Genomic DNA, 23,807 nt, shown 5'->3' with positions numbered 1-23,807 from the left:
TTAATCTCAGCTTAGGAAAAGGAAATTGAACATGAGATGATGCAAAAAAAGAAGCTGCCCTTGTCCCAAGGTTGTTTCTTTTGCCTTCTCTCGGGAGGCCTGACTTGGGTCTGTGGTGCTGATTGTGAAAAGCAAATATGGGTGACCAGAGGGGACACTTGTAAAGACTGTGGGTGGATGAAGTTCCCACCCTGGCTCAGCAGAAATGAATCTGACTAGCATCCACGAGGACACAGGTTCCATCCCTGGCTTGCCCAGTGGGTTCAGAATCCAGCGTTGCTGTGGCTGTGGCGCGGGCCAGCAGCTGTAGCTCCTATTTGACCCCTAGCCTAGGAATCTCCTTTTAGGGTGGGTTCAGCCCTAAAAAGACAAAAAAGATTGTGGGTGGTGACAAGGAAATACTATGTGTCTTGCATCTTAAATATTTTCTTCCAAGGGGTCCTGAGAAGACATGGAGGGAAGGAAGTTAATATTCTAATGAAGATTGTAATTTTAAAATAATATTTGTGGTGTTCCCATCATGGCTCAGTGGTTAACGAATCCAACTAGGAACCATGAGGTTGTGGGTTAGGGATCCGGCGTTGCAGTGAGCTGTGGTGTAGGTCGCAGACGTGGCTTGGATCCTGAGCTGCTGTGGCTCTGGTGTAGGCCAGCAGCTGCAGCTCCGATTAGACCCCTAGCCTGGGAACCTCCATATGCCGAGGGAGCGGCCCTAGAAAAGGCAAAAAGACAAAATAATAATAATAATAATAGTAATAATATTTGTGAAAGTATTTAAAATTTAAGGAACTCGACAGGTGGAAAAGAGTGTTCCTTTTGTTTGTTTTTTGATTTTTAGGGCTGCACCTGTGGAATGTGGATGTTCCCAGGCTAAAGGTCGAATCAGAGCCGCAGCTGCCACAATGCCAGATCCTTAACCCACTGAGTGAGGCCAGAGATTGAACCCACGTCCTCATGGATACTAGTTGGGTTCTTAACCTGCTGAGCCACAGCGTGTGTTTGTAGCCTGAATTACTGTGCCTGGAGCTCGGTTTGTGTTTGGGAAAGAGCACCAAGGTCCATCTTCCGGCCCTGAGCTCCCTCCTTAGCTCATGACCTTGGCAGAGCCTCTCCAGCCCTGTGAGCCTGGGTCCCATATATCAGATGCTGCCCAGCAGCCTGGTCCCCTGAGACAATCTCTGGGCAGGTGCTTTCTTTCCGTGGAGATCAGGTGAGGTGGGTTGGCAGCCAGAGAGCAGCTTGGGCTGGTGGTTCGCATCTCCTCCTCTCTTGACTTCCTCGAAAGCTTTGGAAATGTTATGAGAAACATGATCCTTTCTGTGAATGGGCAGCAGGTACAAAGTCCAGGGGAGCATCATGTTGTAAACAGACTGGCTCTTGTTGGCAGAGGTATCATGGGCAGCACCCCCAGTATGCGGTGTCCCGAGGCCACAGTGCCAGTACCACCCGGGCCTCAAGATGGTAACCGTGTATGTTTCCAGCCTGGCCGTTTACACAGCAAACCCCAGAGCCATGCTTTGTGCTTTTTCCTTCTGACTTCTCTTGATTTTGTGTATAAGAACAAACAACATGTAGGGGTGCTCTGCTCTCAGGGATCCCTAGATCCCCACTCACAGTCCAGGGAAGGCCACTGCACCCCAGTCATCTGCTTGGCTAGACTGCTCCCTAATGGGGGAACGGTGGTGGTCACCATTGTTTTGGCAATCTAGCTGCAGTGTAGACCTCAGGGGCCACTGCAGGCGATCCTGGCCTCAGGCCAGAAAAAGGTGGCGTGGCAATTGTGGCAGGAGAGTCTCCCAAGGTCACGTCTGTGTGGTGGTTCCTATACTGCAGCCTCATCTGTCATCTTAAATTAAGATAAAACCTGAGTTCATTTTTGGTGGGTTCTCTTTGTCATTGATTTGTAGATCTCTCTTAATTTTAGTAGTTTAAGAGCTCTAAGAGAAGATTTTATACCTAATTTAATGTTTATGTTACCCAAAACAACACTGGGTGTTCTGTAACTTTTCTCTTTGGAGTTTCAGAAACACTTGCGATAGGGTCTCTGCATTGGCTGCTGCAAGTTGTGAGTTAAGATAACTCTGTCTAGCCTCCCCTCCCCGCGCTTCCTGGGAACTCTCCCCACCAAGCTTGGGGCTTAGGGTGGCACCCATGCTGCCCACAGGTGCCCAGCCCAGCCAGGGGTCTCCTTCCCTGGAGAGAGCTGGGCTGGAACCGGGGCTCCATGCATTCGGCTTCAGTGCCTGTAGCTGGAGAGTTGAAAGTGGGAGCTATGGCCCCCACCATGTGCACAGGGTCCTTTGTGATGTGGGGGAGTGACATGGGGGGAGCAGAGGGAAAGGAGAAGTGTTGTTTATCCTGCTGACATGGACTCAGCCATTTTCCTGCCCGGGTTTTGTAAGTCAGCCCAGCGGCTTTATGAAGATGAACCTTTCTGGGCATTCCCATCACAGCTCAGTGGGTTACGAACCCGACTAGCATCCACAAGGATGCAGGTTCGATCCCTGGCCTCGCTCAGTGGGTTAAGGATCTGGCATTGCTGTGGCTGTGGTTGAAGGCCTGCAGCCGCAGCTGTGATCAACTCTTAGCCTGGGAACTTCCATATGCCGTAGGTGTGGCCCTAAAAAGGTAAAAAAAGGAAAAAAGAACACGCCTTTCTAGTTAAACTTGCCTTAATTGGGTTCTCCACCCTGTAGCACAAGGTCCTGTCTGTCAGGCACGGTATTTTGGCCAGGGTAGGGGTGCCCAGAACCTGCTCTCACCGTGACAGCCCTGTCACCCACCCCCAAGGACTGGGGTGTGGCCTGCCTCCCCGGGAGGTGGGCATCCCCTCTCTGCACTGTGATCCTGAGGAGCCTTGAGCAGCTAAAGACCGCACCCACACTGGCCATTCCCTTCCCTGAAAGGACAGACCCCTCCCCAGAGGGAGGAGAACCGAAGCAGTGGGGAGTGGGACTTTGGCCCTGCAGGCTGGAGAAGCACAGGGCCCAGCTTCCAGGGGGCCGCCTCTGGGTGGGGGAGGTGGAAACAGTCACTGGTGGGGGGGCCCTGCAGCCTTGGTTTGGGTGGGAAAAGAGTAGAGTCTCAGGCAGCCCAGGGCTGGGGCTTAGCCTGCCTGCCCCTCCCGGAGGAGTCAGGCTTCTCCTCCGGCTGGAATGGAGCTTGGAGTGAGTGCTCTGGGGGTGTGGCTTCTGGGTCTGGAAGATTCCTTCCTTCCTTGGCTAGTGGGGCCTTCAGTGGAGCCCCATCCAGAGATAAGCGGACCCACAGGCCCAGGGAAGCCCTGCCCTCCCCTCTGGCTCTCCACTGCCTGTCTTTATTGGCAGTGGGGGTTGGTATACGCTGGTGCTGCTGAGGGGCCAGCACACAGAGAACTCTCAGTTAATTACATGAGGGGGACAAGTGGCCGAGTTGACAAAGGAGCAAGACAGGAGGTTTGTCACAGTCATGGCCCTTCTGGGAGAGAGGACGGGCATTGGCACTGGAGGGCATTGTCTCCAGCGCTCAGGGGCAGCTCTGACAATGGACTGTGCTGCTCAGGGCCTGCAGGGTCCTTGTTTGTGGTGCTCTGAGGATGCGTGTGGTCGGTCACCCTGTGACAGTTGAAGCATGGGGCGTGGGAGTGAGAGGAATGACACCCAGGACACCGGGCCCATTCAGCCTGAGCAGGAGCCTTTAGAATCCAGGGTTCCAGTAACCAGGGCACCCCTGATGGAATGGGGAGCAGTGCAGGCCAACCCTTAGCACAGGGGAGTCTCAGGAGAGGCTTTACCACCGCCAGGGTGGCCATGAGAAATAAAATACAGCCTGCCGAGTCAGTAAATGAGGGATGTCACAGGCATCGGCCATTGTGCCACCTCTGCTGAGCTGGAGAGAACTTGGGAAGGAAACAAAGAACACCTGCCACCTAGCAGCCATCAGACTGCAGCCACTCCCATGGGGAGCCCCCAGGGTGTGAAACCCGAGGTGCTGACCCCAGGGAGCTGAGGTGCAGGCCCTAGGACCCCTGTTGCTGAGCCCTGGCCCTCATGCCTCTCCTTGTGTAGAAAGTGCCCAGTTCCTTCACTTAAATATCTGGCTTTCCTGTTCTTAGTGGTAATCTTTTGACCCTTTGTGGTCAAATTCCTATGTCCCCTTGCTGCCCCCTGGCTTCCTCGGAGCAGTGTTCTCAGGATAACTTGAGGCGCTGCCTCCCGGGAGCATGTTCCCAGTTTTGTCCACTGGATAAAACAGAACTCTCAGCTTTTAGGTTGTGCATACACTTCTCTAGTGTACAGCCATCCAGTGGTCCACCATTCTACCATCCGAGTTTCTGCTGGGCGTCCTGTGGTGTGTTCTCTGAACAAGCTTCCTTTTCAACCTGGCGTTCCTGAGACCTAGGCCATGAGAGACCCTCCCTGCTGTTGACAAGATGGTCAGTTTATAGAGAAGAAGCCACCTGGGTGTAGAAGCGGGAAAGGGTGGGTGCCTAAGGAGAGCAGCTGGAGTGTGGGTGTGGGAGGGCTTCTTAGGACAGAGGGGACATCGGACCCACCAGCCTGCACCTGCTACTGATGCTTCCCCAGCATCACACGCGCTTCTTATTACACGTGTCTCCTTGCCCTGGTGTGAGCGCCCAGATCCACGTTGCTCAGCACTTTGTCCAGGGCGACTTGGTTTCAGTCTGGTTCCTGCAGGAATTCCCCCAAAGGCACGTGGTTTGTAATCAAGCCACAGGGGTCGAGCCCCAAGACCCCTAAGGAGCTGATGGGTGAGGAGGGGTGAGGGGTGTGTCCCCTGAGGACACACAGGAGGTGAGGGTACTGCCCTGTCCAGAGGGCAGCTGGCAGGACAGGAGAGGAAGGGTCATGGGCCTCACTAGTGCTGTGTGGGGACAGATGGGGGCCTGTGGAGGGACTCTCCAAAGCCAGGGCAGTGGGGCAGCCCCGCTGAGGCAGGCTGAAGCCTCCTGGATTTATGGGGAGGATATAGCAGGCAGAATTGCTGATGGATTGGGTCTGTTGCCGAAACTCTGTCCATTGGTGGCAAAAAAAAAACTTGGAGACAGTTTTCGGAGAGAAACATTGCTTTATTGCTTTGCCAGGCAAAGGAGGCTGCAGCAAGCTAATGCCCTAAAGACTGTGTGCCTCCTTTGGGAGAGAATAGGAGGTGGTTTTATAGTTGGGAGAGTGGAAAATAGGGCCACAGCTAAGGATCAGGGTGGAGGCAAGCTTGCATTCTTCTTCAGAGCTGGTGTTTTGTGGCCCCGGGACTGGGCCTGGTGGTCTTGGAATGAAGAGGTGTGCATCATTTGTTGGGGGTTTTACTTCTGCAGATGAGCTCAAAGATATGTCTTCCTTGAGGGGGAACCAGGACCTGCCCCAGGGCCGCCCTGTTCCTGACTGTTCCTGGCTGGTCTCTGCATCTTCTCCCTTCCCTGATAAGCAACTGTCTGAACCTTTCCCTTGGAGCCCAGGAAAGGCCATGGAGGCTGAATGAGGCCTATTTCCTGAAAGCTAGAAATGGGGGACCCAGAAAGGCTTTCATGCCCGGTGCCCCAGGGGCCCTGCTCGGTTTCGGGTGTGGGTATGAGTGGAGCGCTGGAGCCTGTGCTGATCGCATTTCTGGGCTGCAGAATGGGGAAAGATGCAACCACCACTGACTGAGGAGCTGAGGGGCTGGGAGATGGGAGAATGGGAACGGTCTGGGCTTGTCCTCCTCAGGGACACCGCCCTGCCTGTTGTCCCAACTCAGCTGTCCTTTAGATGAACAGCCGTAGTCATTTAGTGACCGACTCCTCCCCTTGGAGTCCAGGGAAATGTGTTTGAAGCTGGGCTAAGGCCCTCAGTTTTCTCGGCTGCCTTATTCTGGAGTCAGTGAAATCAGTTAGGCAGAAGCAGAGCTGGGGCTGTGAAAGATGGTGCGTCTCCTCACTCAGCACAGTCCTGTGGGCCCAGGTTGGCCTGTGTCCACAGGTGGGAACACGCACCAAGGGCAACACGCTGCTCGTGTTCCTGTGCTTGCCTGTCATTTTTCCTGCGTTTAAATACCAGCAGTGCCAGACCGATGTCCTGCCGCTGGAGCCAGGCCTTGTTCTTTGAGTCCAGCCTGACTCAGCGCCCCCTCCCTGCACAGGGGCTGGAGCAGGAAGTAGGAGAGAGCAGGGTCCCCTCAGAAGGGGAGGAGGATGCGGCCTCCCTCCAGGCTTTCTCCAGCGCTGGCCTGAGGCGTGACCCTCTGGAGAACAGGACCGCAGGAGTTCCAGCTGAAGGCTCAGCCCTTGGGGCTGGACTGGGGTCTCCTTGCACACTCCCTGCCCACCGGGAACCCTGCCATGATGACTCCACCTGCCTTCTTCTCCCCTCACCTTACGGGGTAGGGGTGGGTGGGACCCAGGCGCAGAGAAGGTGCCTTGCAACGGTGACATGGTTCCCAGCGACTGACCAGGTCTGAGACCAGTGCTCTGGCTCCCCGCACCTCCTGTTCCACTCACCTGCTTCTTGCTGACAGCAGCCTCTATTGGGGGGTTATTAGAGTGGGGTCCTTACAGATGGAAGCACAGCAGAGGCCCTCGCCCTGGGGGAAGAGCTCTGGCTGGAGAATCCAGGGCGGCTGGGGGCTGTGAGCTGGAGGGAAGGCCTCCCAGGCCCAAAGGTGCTCCAGGAAGCATGCAGTATGGACTAGACACGGAGGAGGGTAGCAGAGCCGCAGAGAGAAACTCGCGTGTCACACAGGTGCCTCTGCGCCCCGCTCTGTGGCCTTCCCATGTTTCTTTCTATTGTTTCACATGTGTGCGTGCCCCTTGCGGTATCCCACAGAGGCAGGTGCTGCTATTCCTGTCTTCCAGGTTGTGAAACCGAGGCTGCGAAAATCTCAGCAGCTCTGTACCCTTGGCAGGAGGAGGGGTCTGAGGTGACGTTAATTGGGCAGGTGCTTAGAGTCTAGGCCCCCACGGGTTGACCTGGGTGTCCAGGTCACAGAATGGTGGGTGTCAAGAGCCCTGTGGACCCAGGGTATCTACAGCCTAGTGGGCTTGGGCCAGAGTATAGGGGGCCGAGACCAGTCTGCCTGTGCCCCTCAGAGTCCTCCCAGGCACCCTCTGCCCTGTCCTTGTCCTGGGGCTTCTGCCCTTCCTGCCCAGTTAGTACCTGAGCCTTTGCTTCAGGCAGCATTCCTTGCTTTTTATGGCAAGAGCGTATTTGACTTTGTTTAAAAGATTAAGATCTTTCCTAGGTGGTTGGCTTGGTTAAACCTGAAAAAAAAAAAAAAAAGGAAGATTAGCTTTCTTCCACTATTCTTTGACCAGGGCAGTGGGGGGTGGGGAGCATCCAGTAGGAGGGGAAACCCCCAGGTGGGCTGCAGGGCCCCTCCTCCTGCCCTGCCTCCCAGGACCTGTTCCTTTGCTCAGCTTTTGGTGGCCCTTCCCCACCACACAGCACCCTGGCAGGCATCAGGTGGTGGTGTCCTGCATTGTTTTACAGTCTCTTCTTTAACTTTTCTCAGCCGATGGCTCATGTTTGTCTGTTTCGGGAAGAGTGACTTTGGATGCGTTGCCCTCACCACTGTCTGCCATTTTCTTTGCATGAGATTTTGATTCACAGATTTTAATTTCTGAGTCTTATGTAGAAACACACATTCATTCATCCATTCCAATAAAAGCCGGAGGAATTTTCTGCTGCCCTTGGTGGCTGTTCTGAAACATTCAGAATCCAGGCCTTCCTGGTCCTTTGCCATCTCTTCCTTTCTGGTGACTGACAGGGCAGATGCCTGGGAGCAGAATGGGGGCTGTTAGACATCGGGGGCTCTGAGCTGAGCATGGACTTGGGCCAGCGCTGCCTTTTCCTTGGAGTGGAGGCTCCAGTTTGCTTTACCTTTGCCCTTCGCTCTTCTAGAGACACTGCTCCTGTCCCTCAGTGTTGGCTTTGCCCACACCTGTCATCCCAGCCACCATGACTCTACCTGTTTAGTTTGTCATTAGCAGCTGCCTGCCCCCTGCCCCCCACCCCCAGGTTTGTGCCCACGCTGTTGTCATTCTCTCAGTTGCTGGGCTTCAAGGAATTGGTGGCCCTGAAGTCCCAAGGGCCACCCATGTTTCCTCTTGGGTGTAGACCAGGTCTGGTGGAGCCCTGGGTGGCCTCAGTTCCCAGCTGACTCCAGGGACCTGATGGGGCCAGAGGCTGCTTCTGGTGCCAGAGTTATGGATGGGTCCTTTTGCTCTCTTGGTTGGATTAGCAGCTCTGCTTCCTAGACTGATATTAAAGCCAGCTTCCACCAGAGTGTGGTGAGGTCCAGGCCCAGCCAGGGGGTCTCAGGTGCAGGAGGGGCAGAGACACATCAGGGTGTCCTGAGCCTGACCTCCAATTAGAGGGGGTGCGGGTTTGTCTGGTTGACCTCCTGCCAATGTGGATTCTTCACATTTCACGTTTCTTGGAGCCTGGGGTGCTTTTCCTGCCACCTGTGGGTGCATTTCTCAGGCATGGGCGCACCCCATCCAGACCACAGAGTGGCCTTCTTCCTCAGGCCTCATGCAGTTAAGTTTTAACTGGTGGTTGTAATTTTTATTTTCATCCTAGCCATTTATTGAATCCCTGGAATGTGCCAGACTTTAGTTATCAGCTGCTGTAATCGCTGTTGTGGTCTGTGCACATGGTTTGGAAAAGAATTTCTGGAGTCATATTGGGGAGGAAGAGTTTATTGAGCATGCGAAGTGGAGAGAAAGTAGAGTTTCTTGAGAAGAGAGACACTGCAGGCACAGCAGGACGACTTCCTGTTGATCAGGGAGAGCCGACCACTGTGCATGGTCGCATCTGTTTTTACAGTCCAGGGAGAGAAGAGGTCTTGTGATACACTTGCTGACCTGCTGATGGGTTGGGGAAAGAGGGATCTTAGGATACATTTGCTGGATGTTTGGGGGCATTTAAGGCCCCTGTAGGGGTGGGGTGAGAAGTGGGCCACAATCCTTTCCTAGTAGGGGCGGGAAGGAGTAGGACAGGTTGCTCCAGGTGGGGGAGGAGCATTACAGTGAGGTGAGGGGGCATTACAAGGAGATGGGTGAGGCGATGATAAGGGTCTGGTAGGTAGCTCTTGTCTTGACCAGAGGCTTTGAGTTCTAGCTCCTTGAAGGGACTTTGAAGCCTAGCAACCCCCACCTACCTCCCAGGCCTCCCACAGCAGAGGTTTCTTTTTCTATTTCAAGTTAAGCTCAGTGTGGGGTGTGGGGAAGGGGGGCAGTGGGGGCTCTCCTCCTGCTCCATAGTCTGAGGGGAGCTTGATTCCTTCCACAGAGTGACTCCAGTCTTCCCCTGGGGCCGTGGAATTGATAGGGATGGAGTAGGCATAGGTGATTGTAGAAGTCCCAGAAAAGGATCATAGATAGAGAGGATCTCCCTAGGGGACTTTGGGAGATCTCTGTAAGTTAATAAATTGCTCAAAAAAGCCATCAGAATAAGGCAGCCTTGCTTGACTAGTGGAGGTACAAGAATTGCCTCAGGTCATTGGGTGGGGGTGGGATGAAGCCTGCATTCAGATTCAGACTAAGGGCGGGAATCTGAGGACCGCCCTTCTGCTGATTTGAATACACCCCTTACCAGATACCAAGGAGGAGCTACTACTCCCAGGAAGGTAGAGGCAGTCTTTTCCGACCCCCACCCTGCTAGGATGATAAAGCTGTAGCCCACCGTATCCTCGGGGCAGAGCTTCCTTGCCTGCCGGCTTGCATCTCTCACAAGCGTCCTATCCTAATAAATCTATTTCTTGCCTATCACATTTTCTCTCACTGAATTCCTTCTGCGCAGAGGCATGAAGAACCTGAACCTCTGTGAGTCCAGACAGAGGGTAAGTGATTCTAATTTAAAACCATGGGTTCAAGTCCCAATCTGGGTTCTGGCTGGGTTCGGGCCAATAGTGCTGTCAGTTTCAGAATTACCCACCAGTCCTCTGGACTGGAGGAACCAGGCAGGCAGTGATCCCACTGGGTAGGGACAGTCTCCACAGACCTGAACAGTTTCTTACTCAGTAGGTGTTAGGCCCCTGGTCCATGTTGAGACTTGAGCTGGGTGCCCAGGAGGATCTGCAGGGAGCAGACGCTTTTAGTCTGGTGTCCATGAGACACAGGCACCCAACTGGTCCTCCCACCACCGTAGAAGACGTCCTGAGATGCACACGGCTGGCGGGTTTGGGAACCTCTGTGAGGAAGTGTTACTGAACTCAGGTTTGGCTGCTTGAAGCTTCAAAGCCAGTGCTCTAGAGACAAGTGCTGGTAGGAATGGAAATTGCTTCATTCAGAAGGCTGGCAACCTGGGGAGGTGGCGGACTTGTGTCCAAAAACCAACTCTCAAGATCCATGAAAGTTGTTTTTGTTTGTTTGGTTGGTTTTTGTTTTTCTTTTTTTAGAGCCGCACCCATCACATATGGAGCTGAAGCTTCCAGCCACAGCCACAGCAACACGGGATCTGAGCTGCATCTACCACCTACACCCACACGGCAGCTCACGGCAACGCCAGATCCTTAACCCCCTGAGCAGGGCCAGAGATCGAACCCACATCCTCACGGATACTAGCTGGGTTCATTACTGCTGAGCCACAACAGGAATGTTTCAGGAAAGTATTTAAAGGGAGGGCCTCAGAGTCTTGGTTGTCATCCACTGTGTGTAGACTTTCTCCTGATTGGTCGGTGGTGAGGGAACAGGATGGTGTGTTCCAGGAACCTGGTGCGGCCTGAAGTTAGCATCTTCCCCCTGGGGGAGCCCTAGTTCCTGCAGAAGAGCTGGAAGGTCTTGTTCTGTATCTTTCTCAAGGGGGACCAGGGCCCTGACCCATGGCTGCACTGGGGTTTCCTGACTGTTCCTCCTGTTCCCTGCATCCCCTCCCTTCCCTAAAAAGCACCTGTTAGCATCTGCCCTTTGGAGCCCGGCGAAGGTCACAGAGGCTGAATGAAGACTGTAAAGAAGAAAGGGGGGGACACGGAAAGGATTCTTACCTGAGGGCCCCACGGGGTCCTGCTCCCTTTCAGAAGGGCTGTTGGCTGCAGGGAAGGGACAGTTGTCTCTCTTAGGTTATGACTAGTAGTGCTTTTCGGTACCACTGAGCAGTGTGACACCCCACTCGTCAGTGACTGTGGCCATCCTGGACTGGGGGTTTTGAGAGAAAACTCTTCCTCTTTCGGACTCCTGAAGGAGCCTCCTCCTCAGGGGCTGCTCTGACACATCCAGCTTTCATCTGACTTTCCCTCTTAGAGGGCAGAGCACCACGGTCTGCTGGCCACAGGGACAGCGACAGGATGAGGACACTGGGACGGCAGGGATGTTGCGGGGAAATTGGGGCAAGAGAGGGTGGCCCAGGTCTCCAGTGAGTCCCTGAGATGGGCCCCCGAGTGGGTATCCTTGGCTTTGCTCAGGAAAGAGTTGAAGAGTAAAGGGAAAAGAGGTGTGTTTAGTGACATAGGCAGAGTGCTGGCCTCTCAGAAGGTGAAAGAGGTGGCCCCAGGGCACAGGGTTCTCTGCAAAAGTGGGAGCAGCCTGGCCTGTGAGGTGGCGAGTGTTTATGGGCTGGGCAATTTCATAGGCTACTGGGTGGGAGGATTATTCCAAGTATTTTTGGAAGAGGCAGAGATTTCCAGGGATTGGGCCACCACCCACTTTTTGCCCTTTTACCGGTGGCCTCAGAACTGTCACGGCGCCTGTGGGCGTGTCACTTAGAGGCTCAGGGTCCTCTGGGCGTTCAGCCTTCCGCTGTCTTGGACCTAGCTGGGTCTCCTCAAAGGCTTTGTCCCTCTTGTAAAGTCCGTTCCCTGCCCCCTTCTCTCCTCTCTAGAGAGAGCAGCCCAGCTGTACTGGGTGTTCTTGCTTTGGGTTGATGCCCATCACCTGGCCTTGGCCTTGGCCTCCATGTGACCTTGAGGAAATCACCCAGTCTGGATTTCTATGACCTTATCTGTGCCTCTCCTTGTAAAGATGATGTGCAGAAGATCCCCAGTGTTCTGACAGCTGCCCAGTGGTCCCCACCTCAACTCCAGCTCAGCAGAGCCATGGAGTCAGAGGGGCCTCTGGACCCCTCCCAGGCCTGAGACTCCTTGCTCTGTGCAGGAGGAGGCAGGCCTTTCCCATGGCCGCTTCTTTGAGAAGCTTTGGGCAGTTGTTGCTGGCCCTCAGGGGTCCCCTGAGGCTGTGTGAATCCCATAGGGTGGAAGGGACATCACTGGGTTTGTGGTGGATTTGATGGAAGGAGGTCACACGTCAGAGTAGTTAGTTTCATAAGTTACTGCTCCTTTCTTGCCCCGAAGAAAAATATCCCAGTCCCCACACAACTCCCACAGCCTCTCTGTCCTCTTGATTTCAGTGTAATTGTTCTGACTAATGAGCTCAGGTCTTCAAATGGGGCTAGAAAAACTGGGATCTTGAGAATATCAGAATCCTTGGTGAATTACCTTAAATTAATGAGGCTAATAAGAGAAGCCGAGTTTAGCTGTGCAAATTAGCTTCGTGTTCTGGGTTTTGATGACTTAAATTGCGGATCCTAATTAGATGCCCGCAAATAACCATGAAGTGGCTTCTAATGTCCTTTTGACCTAAAATCTTCTCTGATCTGTGAATTCCATCAAGTGTAAAACTATAGATATTCCCCTTTAAGCGTTTGTCCCCCTAGTCTCAAGGTGCCTCGAGTACCAGCCACTCTCTAGGGGAAGGGGCAGGTAAGTGGGGGGTGTGGGGACACTGCCAGGGGAAGAGGAGGTTTGGGAAGCCTCCCTTGGGCTGATGGGATGTCAGGGTACAGATATTGTTCTCTGTTAAGTGGCAGGTCTCTATTGTCCCTAGTGAAGGGGGTGACTGGCTCACGGCAAGCTGAGCAGGGCAGCCAGGCTGGGTGAGGGCACTCTGGGGACACACGGGGAACGGTCAGGGGAGAAGACCTCCCTCCAGTTCATACCCAGGGTGATGCAGGAGGATGGCAGCAAGCTTCCCCATGTTCATGCCCCAATTGTGGCCGTGGTCTTGACATGGTCTCCTGCCGCCTCTGTCTCTCCGTCTTTTAAAGCAGCCTGAACCAGAGCTGGGCTAGAGCGTCTCATTAAAAACACACCAGGTGCAGAATTGGCATAAAAACTTTTTTCATGCTATATTGTCTTTATTACAGTCATTCAAAGAACCAAACTTGTTATTGGGTACAGCTCAGTTAATTTTCCCACAGTAAATTGTCTCGTGGAACCAGCACCTACATCTGCACACATAGCACACCAGCCCCACAAGCCACCTGGCTCCCTCCCCAGTCAGTACTGCCCCCCCAACCCCAAAGGTACCAACCACCATGTTGACTTCTGACACCATAGGCTTTTTCGGCCAGTGCTGGAATGTTACCAAATGCCCTTGCCTAAAATATGCTCCCGTGGGTCCAGCTTCCCCCTTGACCGTATTCCCAAGAGTCACCTGTGTCCATTCTCCTGTTGATAGACACTTGGATTGTTCCTAGTTTTTGAATGTTATCAATGTTACTGCTTTAAGTATTCTTTACCCCCCTCCCCGCCTTTTTTGGGTGAACACAAAAGAATGTATTTCTGTTAGCAAGGCCCCTCTGACTTAGGTACCAGGTCATGTTCAGTGTGAGCAGATGCCGCCAGTCTCCCCACGTGGCTGTGCCAGCTTACCCTCCACCAGCCATGTCAGGGTCCCGTCCATTCTGCATCCTTGCCAGCACTTGGTATTGTCTGCCTTTTTCATTTGAGCTCTTCTAGTGGGTGTACCTCAGTTACAGCAAGCATTTTCCTGATGACTAAATTTTTTTATGTGTGAATTGCCTTTTAATGATCGTTTTAACAGCCATAGAGTAGTGTGTCTCATAGATGTTCCAGAATGTACTCCCCTGTAGCTGGGCATTTCGATTGGTTCCACTGTTCCTCCTTATCAGTAATGTCACAGCTAGCATCTCTGACCGTCAGCGAGAATATCGTTACTGTTTACAGATTTTTGATAAATAATGTCAGATTGCTTTCTGAAACGCTCCAGCCTCTCAGTAAAACGTCATCAACAGTATAAGGCAGCCCTGTCATTTCCCTTAGGTCTGCCAGCAAAGCATATTCTTATTTGAGGAACAAATAAACCAGGAGTTCCCATTGTGGCACAGTGGAAATGCATGCGAGTAGTATCCATGAGGATGTGGGTTTGATCCCTGATCTTTTTCAGTGGGTCAGAGGTCCAGCATTGCTGTGAGCTGTGATGTAGGTCTCAGTCGTGGCTCTGATCCTGCTGTGGTTGTGGTGTAGGCCGGCAGCTGCAGCTCCAATTTGACCCTTAGCCTGGGAACCTCCATATGCTGCAGGTGAGGCCCTAAAAGGAAAGAAAGAAAAAAAAAAAAGAATAAACCTTTTTTGGAAGACACTTTAGGGGACTTTAGGTGGGGTTGGCTTTGCTTTCATTGTTATGATTAAATTTAGTCACTTTTTCAGAATGTTTCCATGTGTATTCCTCTTTTATGGGTTCATACCTCTCACCACTTTCATTTTTAGTGAGACTTTTTTTCAATTTCTGTAAGCATTACTGTAAGATAGGGATGTTAGTATTGCAAGTACTTTCCCAGTTTGCTCACTGTCATTGCCAGTTTTTGACTGGCATGCATTTTGATGTGCAAACTGTCGACTTCCCCTGGGTGACTTCTCCAGGGACCCCCAGCCAGGCCACTGCCCTCTCTGCTGAGGTGCCCAGGCCTGAGGTCCCTGGGTGTCCCAAGGGAAGTAAGCACCTGCAGGGGATGCTGGTCCCCCTCACACCCTGATCCCCCAGTTTCAGATGACTCGGCGCTAGGCCCTGAGGTCTGCCCTGCAGCCCTGCAGTGCTGGGCCCCAGGAGCCTGGGGGCTCTGCTCTGCAGGAAGGCACTGGAGGCCAGGCAGCAGCAGTGGGGTGGAAGCCCAGTGGGGTTTGCAGAGAACTCCCCCCACCCCCGTGTGGCACGTTTACTTCTCACTGCAGCCCCATGAGATGGTACAATCCCCCTCATCTTAGTCACCGGAAAGCAGAGCCTCAGAGGTGCCCAGCAGCTTCTCCCAGAGCCCAGTATCTGTGAGCAGGAAGCCTGGGCCTCAGACTCTTATCTCCTCCTTTCCCTAAGCCTCATCCTGCTGCCCAGCTGGCCGCTGTCCCCCTGTACTGCCCCAGGAGGGGGATGGGATCGTGCACTTGCTGTTTCTCATTCTTTTGGGCTTCGTGCAGAACCTTTTGTTTTGTTTTTGTTTTTTTTTTTGTCTTTTTGTCTTTTGTTGTTGTTGTTGTTGTTGCTATTTCTTGGGCCGATCCCGCGGCATATGGAGGTTCCCAGGCTAGGGTTTGAATCGGAGCTGTAGCCACTGGCCTACGCCAGAGCCACAGCAACGCGGGATCTGAGCCGAATCTGCAACCTACACCACAGCTCACGGCAACGCCGAATCCTTAACCCACTGAGCGAGGCCAGGGACCGAACCCGCAACCTCATGGTTCCTAGTCGGATTCATTAACCACTGCGCCACGACAGGAACTCCGAACCTTTGTTTTTGAGCCAGGTTAGCTTGGTGCGTGGCGCTCAAGGTACGTGTAATAGCTCCTGGCTTCCACAGGTTTCTAGGCACTGCTGAAATGATAGCACATACAGTATAATAAGCATTCTCGAGAACTTCATGTTTGACCAGCTTGTCAGATTTTTAATTTTCTATTTTCAGATGATGGATTTGGATGTCCTTCTATGAAGAAATGCCACGTGTCTCTCCGGGCGCAAGAACAAACATGTCCAGTAAGTTGCTGGGTGAATTAACTCAAGAGCAGGAACACAGACCCTTCAGATGCAAAGGTGATGACACACTTTGAGAAGACAGTGTGTCTGGATATGTTGGGACCTTTGAGAGGGGTTGTTGCCCAGTCTGATTATCTTAACTTTTAAAGGTTGGTTTCTTCTAGAGGCAGTAGGAACTGTAGCAAGTAGGATGGGAAGCACATGAAACTTAATCCTTGCTGCCTTCCCACACTCAGAGCAGATTGTGAGTTCTGGGCTGGCCTGGAGTGTCCCTGTGGCTCAGCCTGCAGTGGCCCTTTGCCCAGAGACCTCCGTGCAAACAACCCTCTCCAGTTTAGTGAGGTGTAGATTGTTGTGTCTTGTGGGAACAAAAGCCTGAGGCTGACACAGGTGAAGTTTCTGTAGCTCTGGGAGGGACAGAGCGCAGATGCACACGTGCCTTTGGTCTCCACTGTTGTGTGCTGTCCTGGCCAGTGGACAGCACACCTCTTCCTGCATCTCTTGTCCTAACAGAGATGGTAGTGACCAGAGTGAAAGATTGTCTGAGACTCACCCAGGGAAAAGCATAATAAAGCAAACTGAGGGCTTCCTATTGTGGCTCAGTGGTAACAAACCCGACTAGTATCCGTGAGGATGCAGGTTTGATTCCTGGCCTCACTCAGTGGGTTAAGGATCTGGCATTGCCATGAGCTGTGGTGTAGGTCACAGACACGGTTCAGATCCCTCATTGCTGTGACTGTGGTGCAGGCCGGTGGCTACAGCTCCAGTTAGACCCCCAGCCTGGGAACCTCCATATGCTGTGGGAAGCGGCCCTAGAAATGACAAAAAGACAAAAACAAACAAAAAAAACCCGGAACCTTAGTTTAGGATTACATTTAAGCTGTTCTTTACTGCCGCATGTTTCTGATAAAGGGAGCATGGTGATTCCTCTAGAGATCCTGTAGGCGGGCCATGCTGGGATGTGTGAGTGCAGAGGAGGGGTGACTAGACCTAAGATCCCCACTCTGCCCTGGCTCCTCACCTGCCAGAGCACCTGCTTCACTGTCTCTTGCATGGGTAGGTCACATGATCTCCAGGTGAGCCTCACAGGGCTGCCTTGGTCTTAGGGGTGGGGGTTTTCTTTCTCTTTTTTTTAGGGCTGCACCCACAGCATATAGAGGTTCCCAGGCGAGGGGTCTAATTGGAGCTACAGCTGCTGGCCTACACCACAGCCACAGCAACGTGTGATCTGAGCCACATGTGCAACCTACACCACAGCTCATAGCAAGGCCACTTCTTTAACCCACTGAGAGGGGCCAGGGATTGAACCCACATCCTCATGGATACTAGTTGGATTTGTTTCCACTGAGCCTGGTTTTTTGTTTTGTTTGGTTTAAATCTCTTGTGTTCCTATTTCTCAGAATTACTGCCACCTTAGGGGACTAGGGCTTGGTGACAGCACTTCCAGGGGCATCAGGCGTGGTCTGACCCAAGAGCAGGAAGCACATCATCACCAATGACATCATGACAGCAAGAGAGCACAGCCCTCGCCATGGCGCCAGGGCCCGTGCGATGCAGCGGGCTTCCACCATCGATGTGGCAGCCGACATGCTTGGCCTCTCCCTGGCAGGTGAGCCTCACAGGGCTGCCTTGGTCTTGGGGGTGGGGGTGGTGGGGACTGCTCTCAGTGTGCAGGTCCCATACTGTGGCAGTGCTGGGAGGGCCAACATAGAGAGGAAGTCCTCTCTCTTCCTGTATACTGCTTCTGCTGGACTCCCGCACCCACCACCAGTTTCCCAGTTCACATGGGCACCTGCAGGGCTCATCTGCCAGTCGATAACTTGGTAATGTCCACAGTGCCATCTGGCAAGTGCCCAGACCATAAAAGCCCTTTGTGTTGTGGGTGTGCAGACCTGAGGGGAGGGGTTTGGGCTCAGGGTCTGAGACTTTTTAGGACTCTCAAAACAAAATGTCTAGCAAATGAAGAAATCATCTCATGTAACAGTTTCAGAAGGAAAAGAGAGGGTTGGATTGTTTTCTTAGTTTTACTGAGCAGTATTGACACTCCTCACTGTAAGTTCAAGGTGGACAGCTTATATATGGTTTGATTCCCATCTCTTGTGAAGTCATTACCACCAGTGCATTGGATTTTTTGCATAAAATCTGAAAGCAGGAAAAGTTTATTAGGGGTAATTTTTTTCTCTGTCATTTCTTTTTTTATCCAGGAAATATACAAGATCCAGATGAGCCTATTTTAGAATTCAGCTTAGGTAGGTGTCTTTTTTTTTGGGGGGGGGGGTCTTAAAATACATGTTGCTTATGGACAAAAACAAAAACACCACTGACAATATGGCATGAGTTTGTCTCCAAGATCTTGCTGCTGAAGTGCTTCTGAGAAGATGAAGCCCTGAGGCTGCTGTGAACTCCCTGTGGGTGGGAGCAACTGGGTGTGGGGGGGCTACCATCTGCTCAGCATGTGCCCCTCCAGGCTAGCAGTGGGGAGGGGGCAGGAGGTGAGCAGGGATGGGGAGGGAGGGCAGAGGGATGGGGCTAAGGGCCACCTCTGGCCATGAGGCCCCATGGGCATGCCCTGTGAGCAGAGCTGAGACCCCCTGTGTGCCCCTCTTAGGGGCATCAGAGGAGAGAACACATCAGCCACTGTCATAGCTGTGCCCCACTGAGGCGTGCCCTGTGAGCAGAGCTGAGACCCCCTGTGTGCTCCCCTCTTAGGGGCATCAGAGGAGAGAACACATCAGCCACTGTCATAGCTGTGCCCCACTGAGGCTCTCTGCCTGCCTCTCCCCTTCCCTCCCCGCTGCTCTCACCCTGCCCTCCCTCTTCCTGGAATCCAAACTTAGCCAGGCTCTTTCCTCCAGGCTGTCTCTGGAGTACTAAACCACCCACATTCACTTCCCCCAGAGACGCAGAGGCGCAGCCTTCTGGAAGCCAGCCAAAGCAGGCCGGCTGGCCACCTGGCTGCTGTCGTGGAGCTGGCCTGGCCACCCTATGCCTCAGCCTTCTGATAGCACATGCTTAGAAACCAGTGGACCTTGATTTGTGCTTGCAAAGATTGGTGCATGCATGTTGATTGCAGCTTTATTCGTAGCAGCCAGTACTGGAAACAACTGCTCCTCCATCAGCGGGAAAATTAAGTGTGTTACTTGCAAGCAGTGGATGACAGGGAAAAGACTGACAGCTGATACACACCCCATGGGAGCATCTCAGAAGCATTGTGCAAAGTGAAAGAAGCCGTAACAGGGGACGTATGTCGTGTAATTCCATATAAATTATGCCTCAAAGTTGATTTAAAACAAAATGGCAGAGTAGATCAGTAGACCTTTGTGGAGGGCCCACCCACCACATGAAAGAGAAAAAAAAAAAAAATAGACCTTGGAAGAAACAGAGACACTAAAGAAAGTGGAAGAAACTGTCAAAGAGATGATGACATGTATCCTCAAGAGAAGATGGTGTGTCCATAAAACAAGAGCAGGAGACTATGAAGAAAAAAATGAACATGTGTGGTCTTAGAAATTTAAAATATAATAGGAAGTATTTTAAAATTCAGTAAAAGTTGGAATATATTTGAATAATTATCCTAGAAAGTAAAAATTTAAGAGCAAAACAAAATGGGAGAAAGGAATTCCTCTTGTGGCTCAGTGGATTAAGAATCTGACTAGTGTCCATGAGGACGCAGGTTCGATCCCTGGCCTCGCTCGGTTAAGGATATGGCCTTGCCGCAAGCTTCAGCATAGATCACAGATGTGGCTCAGATGAGGTGTTGCTGTGACTGTGGTGCAGGCCAGCAGCTGCAGCTCTGTTTTGACCCCTAGCCTGGGAATTTCCATATGCGGCAGGTGTGGCCCTAAAATAAATAAATAAATAAAAAAGGTTTAATACAGAAAACATTTGAGGGAAAGAAAACCCTATCAGAGAGAAATAATCACAGTTGACATTTTGGTATATATCCTTCCATTTGGTGTATATATATTTTATTTAATACCTGCACAGTGTCGTACAGAAATTTTTAATGATTTTTGGTTGCGGATGTAATGGAAGTATTTATAAAAATGTCATCCTAGTGTTTTTTTCCTTGTAGCAAACTGTCACTGGCTTCTTTTCATTTTAATAAACATGGATCTGCTGTCTCATCCTTTGGGACGCCTACACAGAATGTACTGTATGGCTGCACCATATCTATTTTAACCAGCCTCCTATTGTCGGTGTTTAGGGTTTTTCCAATTTGCCTTTATAAGCACTGCTACAGTGAATATACTAATGCATAGATCTTTCACATACTTTGCTGATTTTTCCTTAGGGTAAAGAATTGCTGAGTCGGATGAGATCCGTTTGAAATATGTTTTACTGGCTTACCCCACTAGCATTTATTCAGCTGGGACTACAGATGATCTGGCTGGAGAGATGAAGCATGCATATCAGAGATTAATGGTTTCTATGGAAATGTGCCAGCAGAGTGATGGCAGTGACAGCGGGCCGCCGCTGAGAGAAAGCTTCATGGAAGCGAAGGAACAGAGCTAGAAATTCAACCTTGGGTGAGAGTTAGATAGGCTGGGTGGGGTGAGGTCAGGGAGCATGTCACTTGTAGGGCGTGTGTTCTGAAGGTGACACTTGGCCCACCAGCCCTTAAACTGATAATGAGTCTTTCCTGCTAGGTGTCAGCCTGTCTGCCCTCATCTGTGCATGTGAGGCCCCGGATACTCTAACTCTGGAGGGGGCAAAAGGGCAGCCAGGAGACAAGACAAGGGGCCACCGAAGGGCGTAGCGCAGAGGAGGGGGAGCACATGGACAGTCACAACTCTGCTTCCTGCCGAGGCAGACGTAGCAGAAGAAATGGAGGAGAACTTTGACAACAACAAAAACAAAAAAGCTTCTGGAAGAGAACAGAGGATAACTCATAACCACAACTTTTGAGGGTTGGCAAAGATTCCTTGGCTGGAAGCACTGACTCTATGCTTTTTGCTATTACTGCCGTAAGGAAATACCACAATATAAACACCTCACAGCAACTCCACTATTACCTTATAGTGCCTTTAGGTCAGAAGCTGAAAGGGCCCAGCTGGAACTCAGAGTCTCCTGTCACCAGAACCAAAGTGGCAGCGGGGCTGTAGTCTGTTCTGAGGGCTCTGGCAGAGAATCCATGTCCTTGCTCATTCAGATCATTGGCAGAAAGAGTTCCTTGTGGTTTCAGGACTGAGGTCCTGTTTCTTAGCTAGCTGCCTGTTGAGGCCTGTTCTTAGCTTGTAAAGGCCACTCCCATTCCGTGGCTTGTGGCCCCTTCCTCTGTCTTCAGAGCCGGCCACGGCAGGTCAAGTGCCCTTTGTGCTTAGAATCGCTCCTGCCCCTTTCTAAAATTGTCACATCTTTCTCTTTTCTTTTTCTTTTTTTTTCTTGTTTTGTTTGTTTGTTTTTGTTTTTGTTTTTGCTTTGGCTTTTTAGGGCTGCTCGTGCAGCATGTGGAAGTTCCCAGGCTGGGGTCCAATCAGAGCAACAGCTGCCAGCCTATACCACAGCCACAGCAAAGCAGGATCCAAGCCACATCTGCAGCCTACACCACAGTTCGTGTCACATCTTTCTAACTCACCCTTCCACATTACTCTTCCATTTATAAGAGTTCATATGATTAGATTAAGCCCAGTCATATAATCCAGAATAATTTTTCAATGTCAAGATTGCATGACCTTAATCATATCTATAAAATCCTTTTTGCCTGATTGCAAAACGTTTACAAGTTCCAGGGGTTAGGATGTGGATGATTTTTTTTAGAGGGAGGGACATTTCTCTGCCTGTCAATCCCCAAAATCAAAACTCTAAAATCAAATAAAACTCAAAAATCCAAAACTAAAAAATCTTTAAGTAAATGAATGAATCAACCCCAGACTGGGGGCAAAAAAAATTCACAACACATATACTTGACAAAGGACAGATTTCAGAATAAAATGCTTACAAAACAAACAGTAAGATAAACCAACCCCCCCTCCGCAACAATCCAGTTTAAAAATGAGCAGAAGACTTGAGCAGACACTTGACAAAAGAAGTTACAGAAATTAACAGTAAACACATGGTGAAAAGATGCTTCACATAGTCGTCACTGGAGTGCAAAATAAAACACATCCATTAGAACAAAAATAAAGATCAACCCACCAAATGTTAGTGGGATGCAGAGCAACTGGAAGTCATGTGACTTGCTCGTGGGATTGTAAAATGATGCCATCAGTTTAGAAAACTGTCAGCTTTTTACAAAGCCAAGCGTATCCTCTACTATAACCTAGTATTCCACTCTTCGGTGCTTATGCAAAAGAAGTGAAAACACGTTCACAAAAAGATGCAAGCAAGAATATTTACACCACCTTTATTTATACTGGTTCAAACTAGAAGCAACCCAAATGTTTATTAACAGTAGAACTGGTAAAAGAGTTATCTTGGGAGTTCTGCCATGGAGCAGTGGGCTAAGACTGCAGCAGCTTGGATCACTGGAGGCACAGGTTCCTTCCCCAGCCTGGCACAGTAGGTCAAAGGATCCGGCATTGGTGCAGGTTGCAGCTGCAGCTTGGAGTCATTCCTATGCCTTGGGTATGGCCATTACAAATAATAATAATAATAATAATCATTTCTTTTCTGTTTTCATTTTGCAGCTTGCAGTGAGCTGCATACGCCATCGCTAGATCGAAAACCAAATAGTTTTGTGGCAGTGAGTGTGACCACCCCACCTCAGGCGTTCTGGACGAAGCACGCACAGACAGAGATAATCGAGGTGGGTGCTGCTGGCCCCTGGCCTCCCGCAGCTCTGCGACAGGTGTTTCTGCCCCAGTGGGAGGACTGTTTTCAGTGGCCTGAGCACCTGTAGCTGCAGCTGCATTCCTGTGAATTGTCACTGTTCTTGCATTGGGTTTTCAGTACATTGCTGGTTTTCATCACACTTTCTCATCTGGATGTGGTACTTAGATGTGCTACATTCTTTACAATTCTTGATTATCTATTGGCTGACTCTTTTTGAACAGTTATCTTCCAAGGTTGGTTGCCTCTTAAGAGGTAAGACCCAATTTTTCCTTGTCACCCCCGGTAGGCAGCTACTTTTGGAGAACTCATTAATCATAGCTTGGAGAGTGTTAATGTTAACCAACCCTCTTACTAGACATATCTTTATTTTTATTGGTTTTTATTTTTATGTCCATTTGCAATGTGTTATATATTTATTTTGTACATTAAAGGAAAGGATATGCATTCACCTTGGGAATTCTATAGAATTTCTGTCGGTCATTTTGCACATTATGTAAGCGAAGAAATGAAGTGTAGGAGTTGGCGGCTGTGAGCTTCTGCAGGATTTTGTTGGTGACATGAGCCTCTTTCAACATTGTCGCCTCCCTGGCAATCTCAAACAAACAAACTGCATTTCTTCCTCTTTCCCATTTTCACATTTTGGAAGGTAGACCCTTTTTCATTTTCTGGGAAAGAAATAAATTTCCAAGTTCAAGCCCACTATTCTGTTTTCTAAGCACTTGGTGAGGACTGCCTACGTAGAAAGCAGAGTGTCTGTGGATGATACGAAAACCCTCGAGTCCTGTCCCTACCTTTAAGTAGTCTTCCATCCTGGGGGTGAGGAGGCGGAAATGAACGTGGCTACATCACACAGAGCCGAGAGTAGGAGTGAGAGTACAGGGGTGATGGGTCCCCTCCAGTTCCGGGGACCAGAGCCTGCTTCCTCGGATGGCGCTGAGTGAAATTCTGGCTAAGTAGGCCTGGGGTGGGGCCCAAGGTTCTGCATTTCTCACAGGCTCTCAGGATGCGTGCGCTGCCGAGAGGCGCATGTGGGGTGCTGTGATGGCTGTGAAGGGCGTGGCCGTAGGACCTGGTCTTACCAGGCTTCAGCCTATTTGGTGTGTGCAGAAGACGCAGCAGGAGTCTTTGGGGCCGGGAGCTTATAGCTGCAGGTGCCGGCCCTCCCGCAGGGGTGTCACCGGCCAGGTCTGCTTCAGGGAGGTTCCAGGATGAGTCAGAGGTCACTGGAGGAGTGGCAGTGGTGTGGGGCCCCCTGGCAGCAGGGAGGAGGCCTGTGGGGGAGGCTCCGGAGGTGGGTGTTGCA

The 23,807-nt window shown here is 51.2% G+C and overlaps 1 protein-coding gene across 10 annotated transcripts in view; it reads left to right on the top strand.

Moving 5' to 3' along the window:
• INPP4A (inositol polyphosphate-4-phosphatase type I A) overlaps positions 1-23,807 on the top strand; it is a 125,320-nt gene that overhangs the window by 58,568 nt on the left and 42,945 nt on the right. For 9 of the 10 annotated variants that reach the window (XM_047781490.1, XM_047781493.1, XM_047781489.1 and 6 more), the window contains exons 2-5: positions 15,660-15,730; positions 17,131-17,339; positions 17,935-17,979; positions 22,360-22,478. In XM_047781490.1, coding sequence (XP_047637446.1) covers positions 17,234-17,339; positions 17,935-17,979; positions 22,360-22,478 — 270 coding nt within the window. In that variant the 5' untranslated portion in view covers positions 15,660-15,730; positions 17,131-17,233. Of the gene's footprint in view, positions 1-15,659; positions 15,788-17,130; positions 17,340-17,934; positions 17,980-22,359; positions 22,479-23,807 lie in introns of all 10 variants that reach the window. The other variant, XM_047781488.1, reaches the window with a different exon arrangement.

This window comes from Phacochoerus africanus, chromosome 5 (genome assembly GCF_016906955.1).
Source record: "Phacochoerus africanus isolate WHEZ1 chromosome 5, ROS_Pafr_v1, whole genome shotgun sequence".
NCBI classification, from domain to species: Eukaryota; Metazoa; Chordata; class Mammalia; order Artiodactyla; family Suidae; genus Phacochoerus; species Phacochoerus africanus.
Note: the sequence above shows the minus strand (reverse complement) of the source record. Positions and strands in the feature narration are given on the sequence as shown.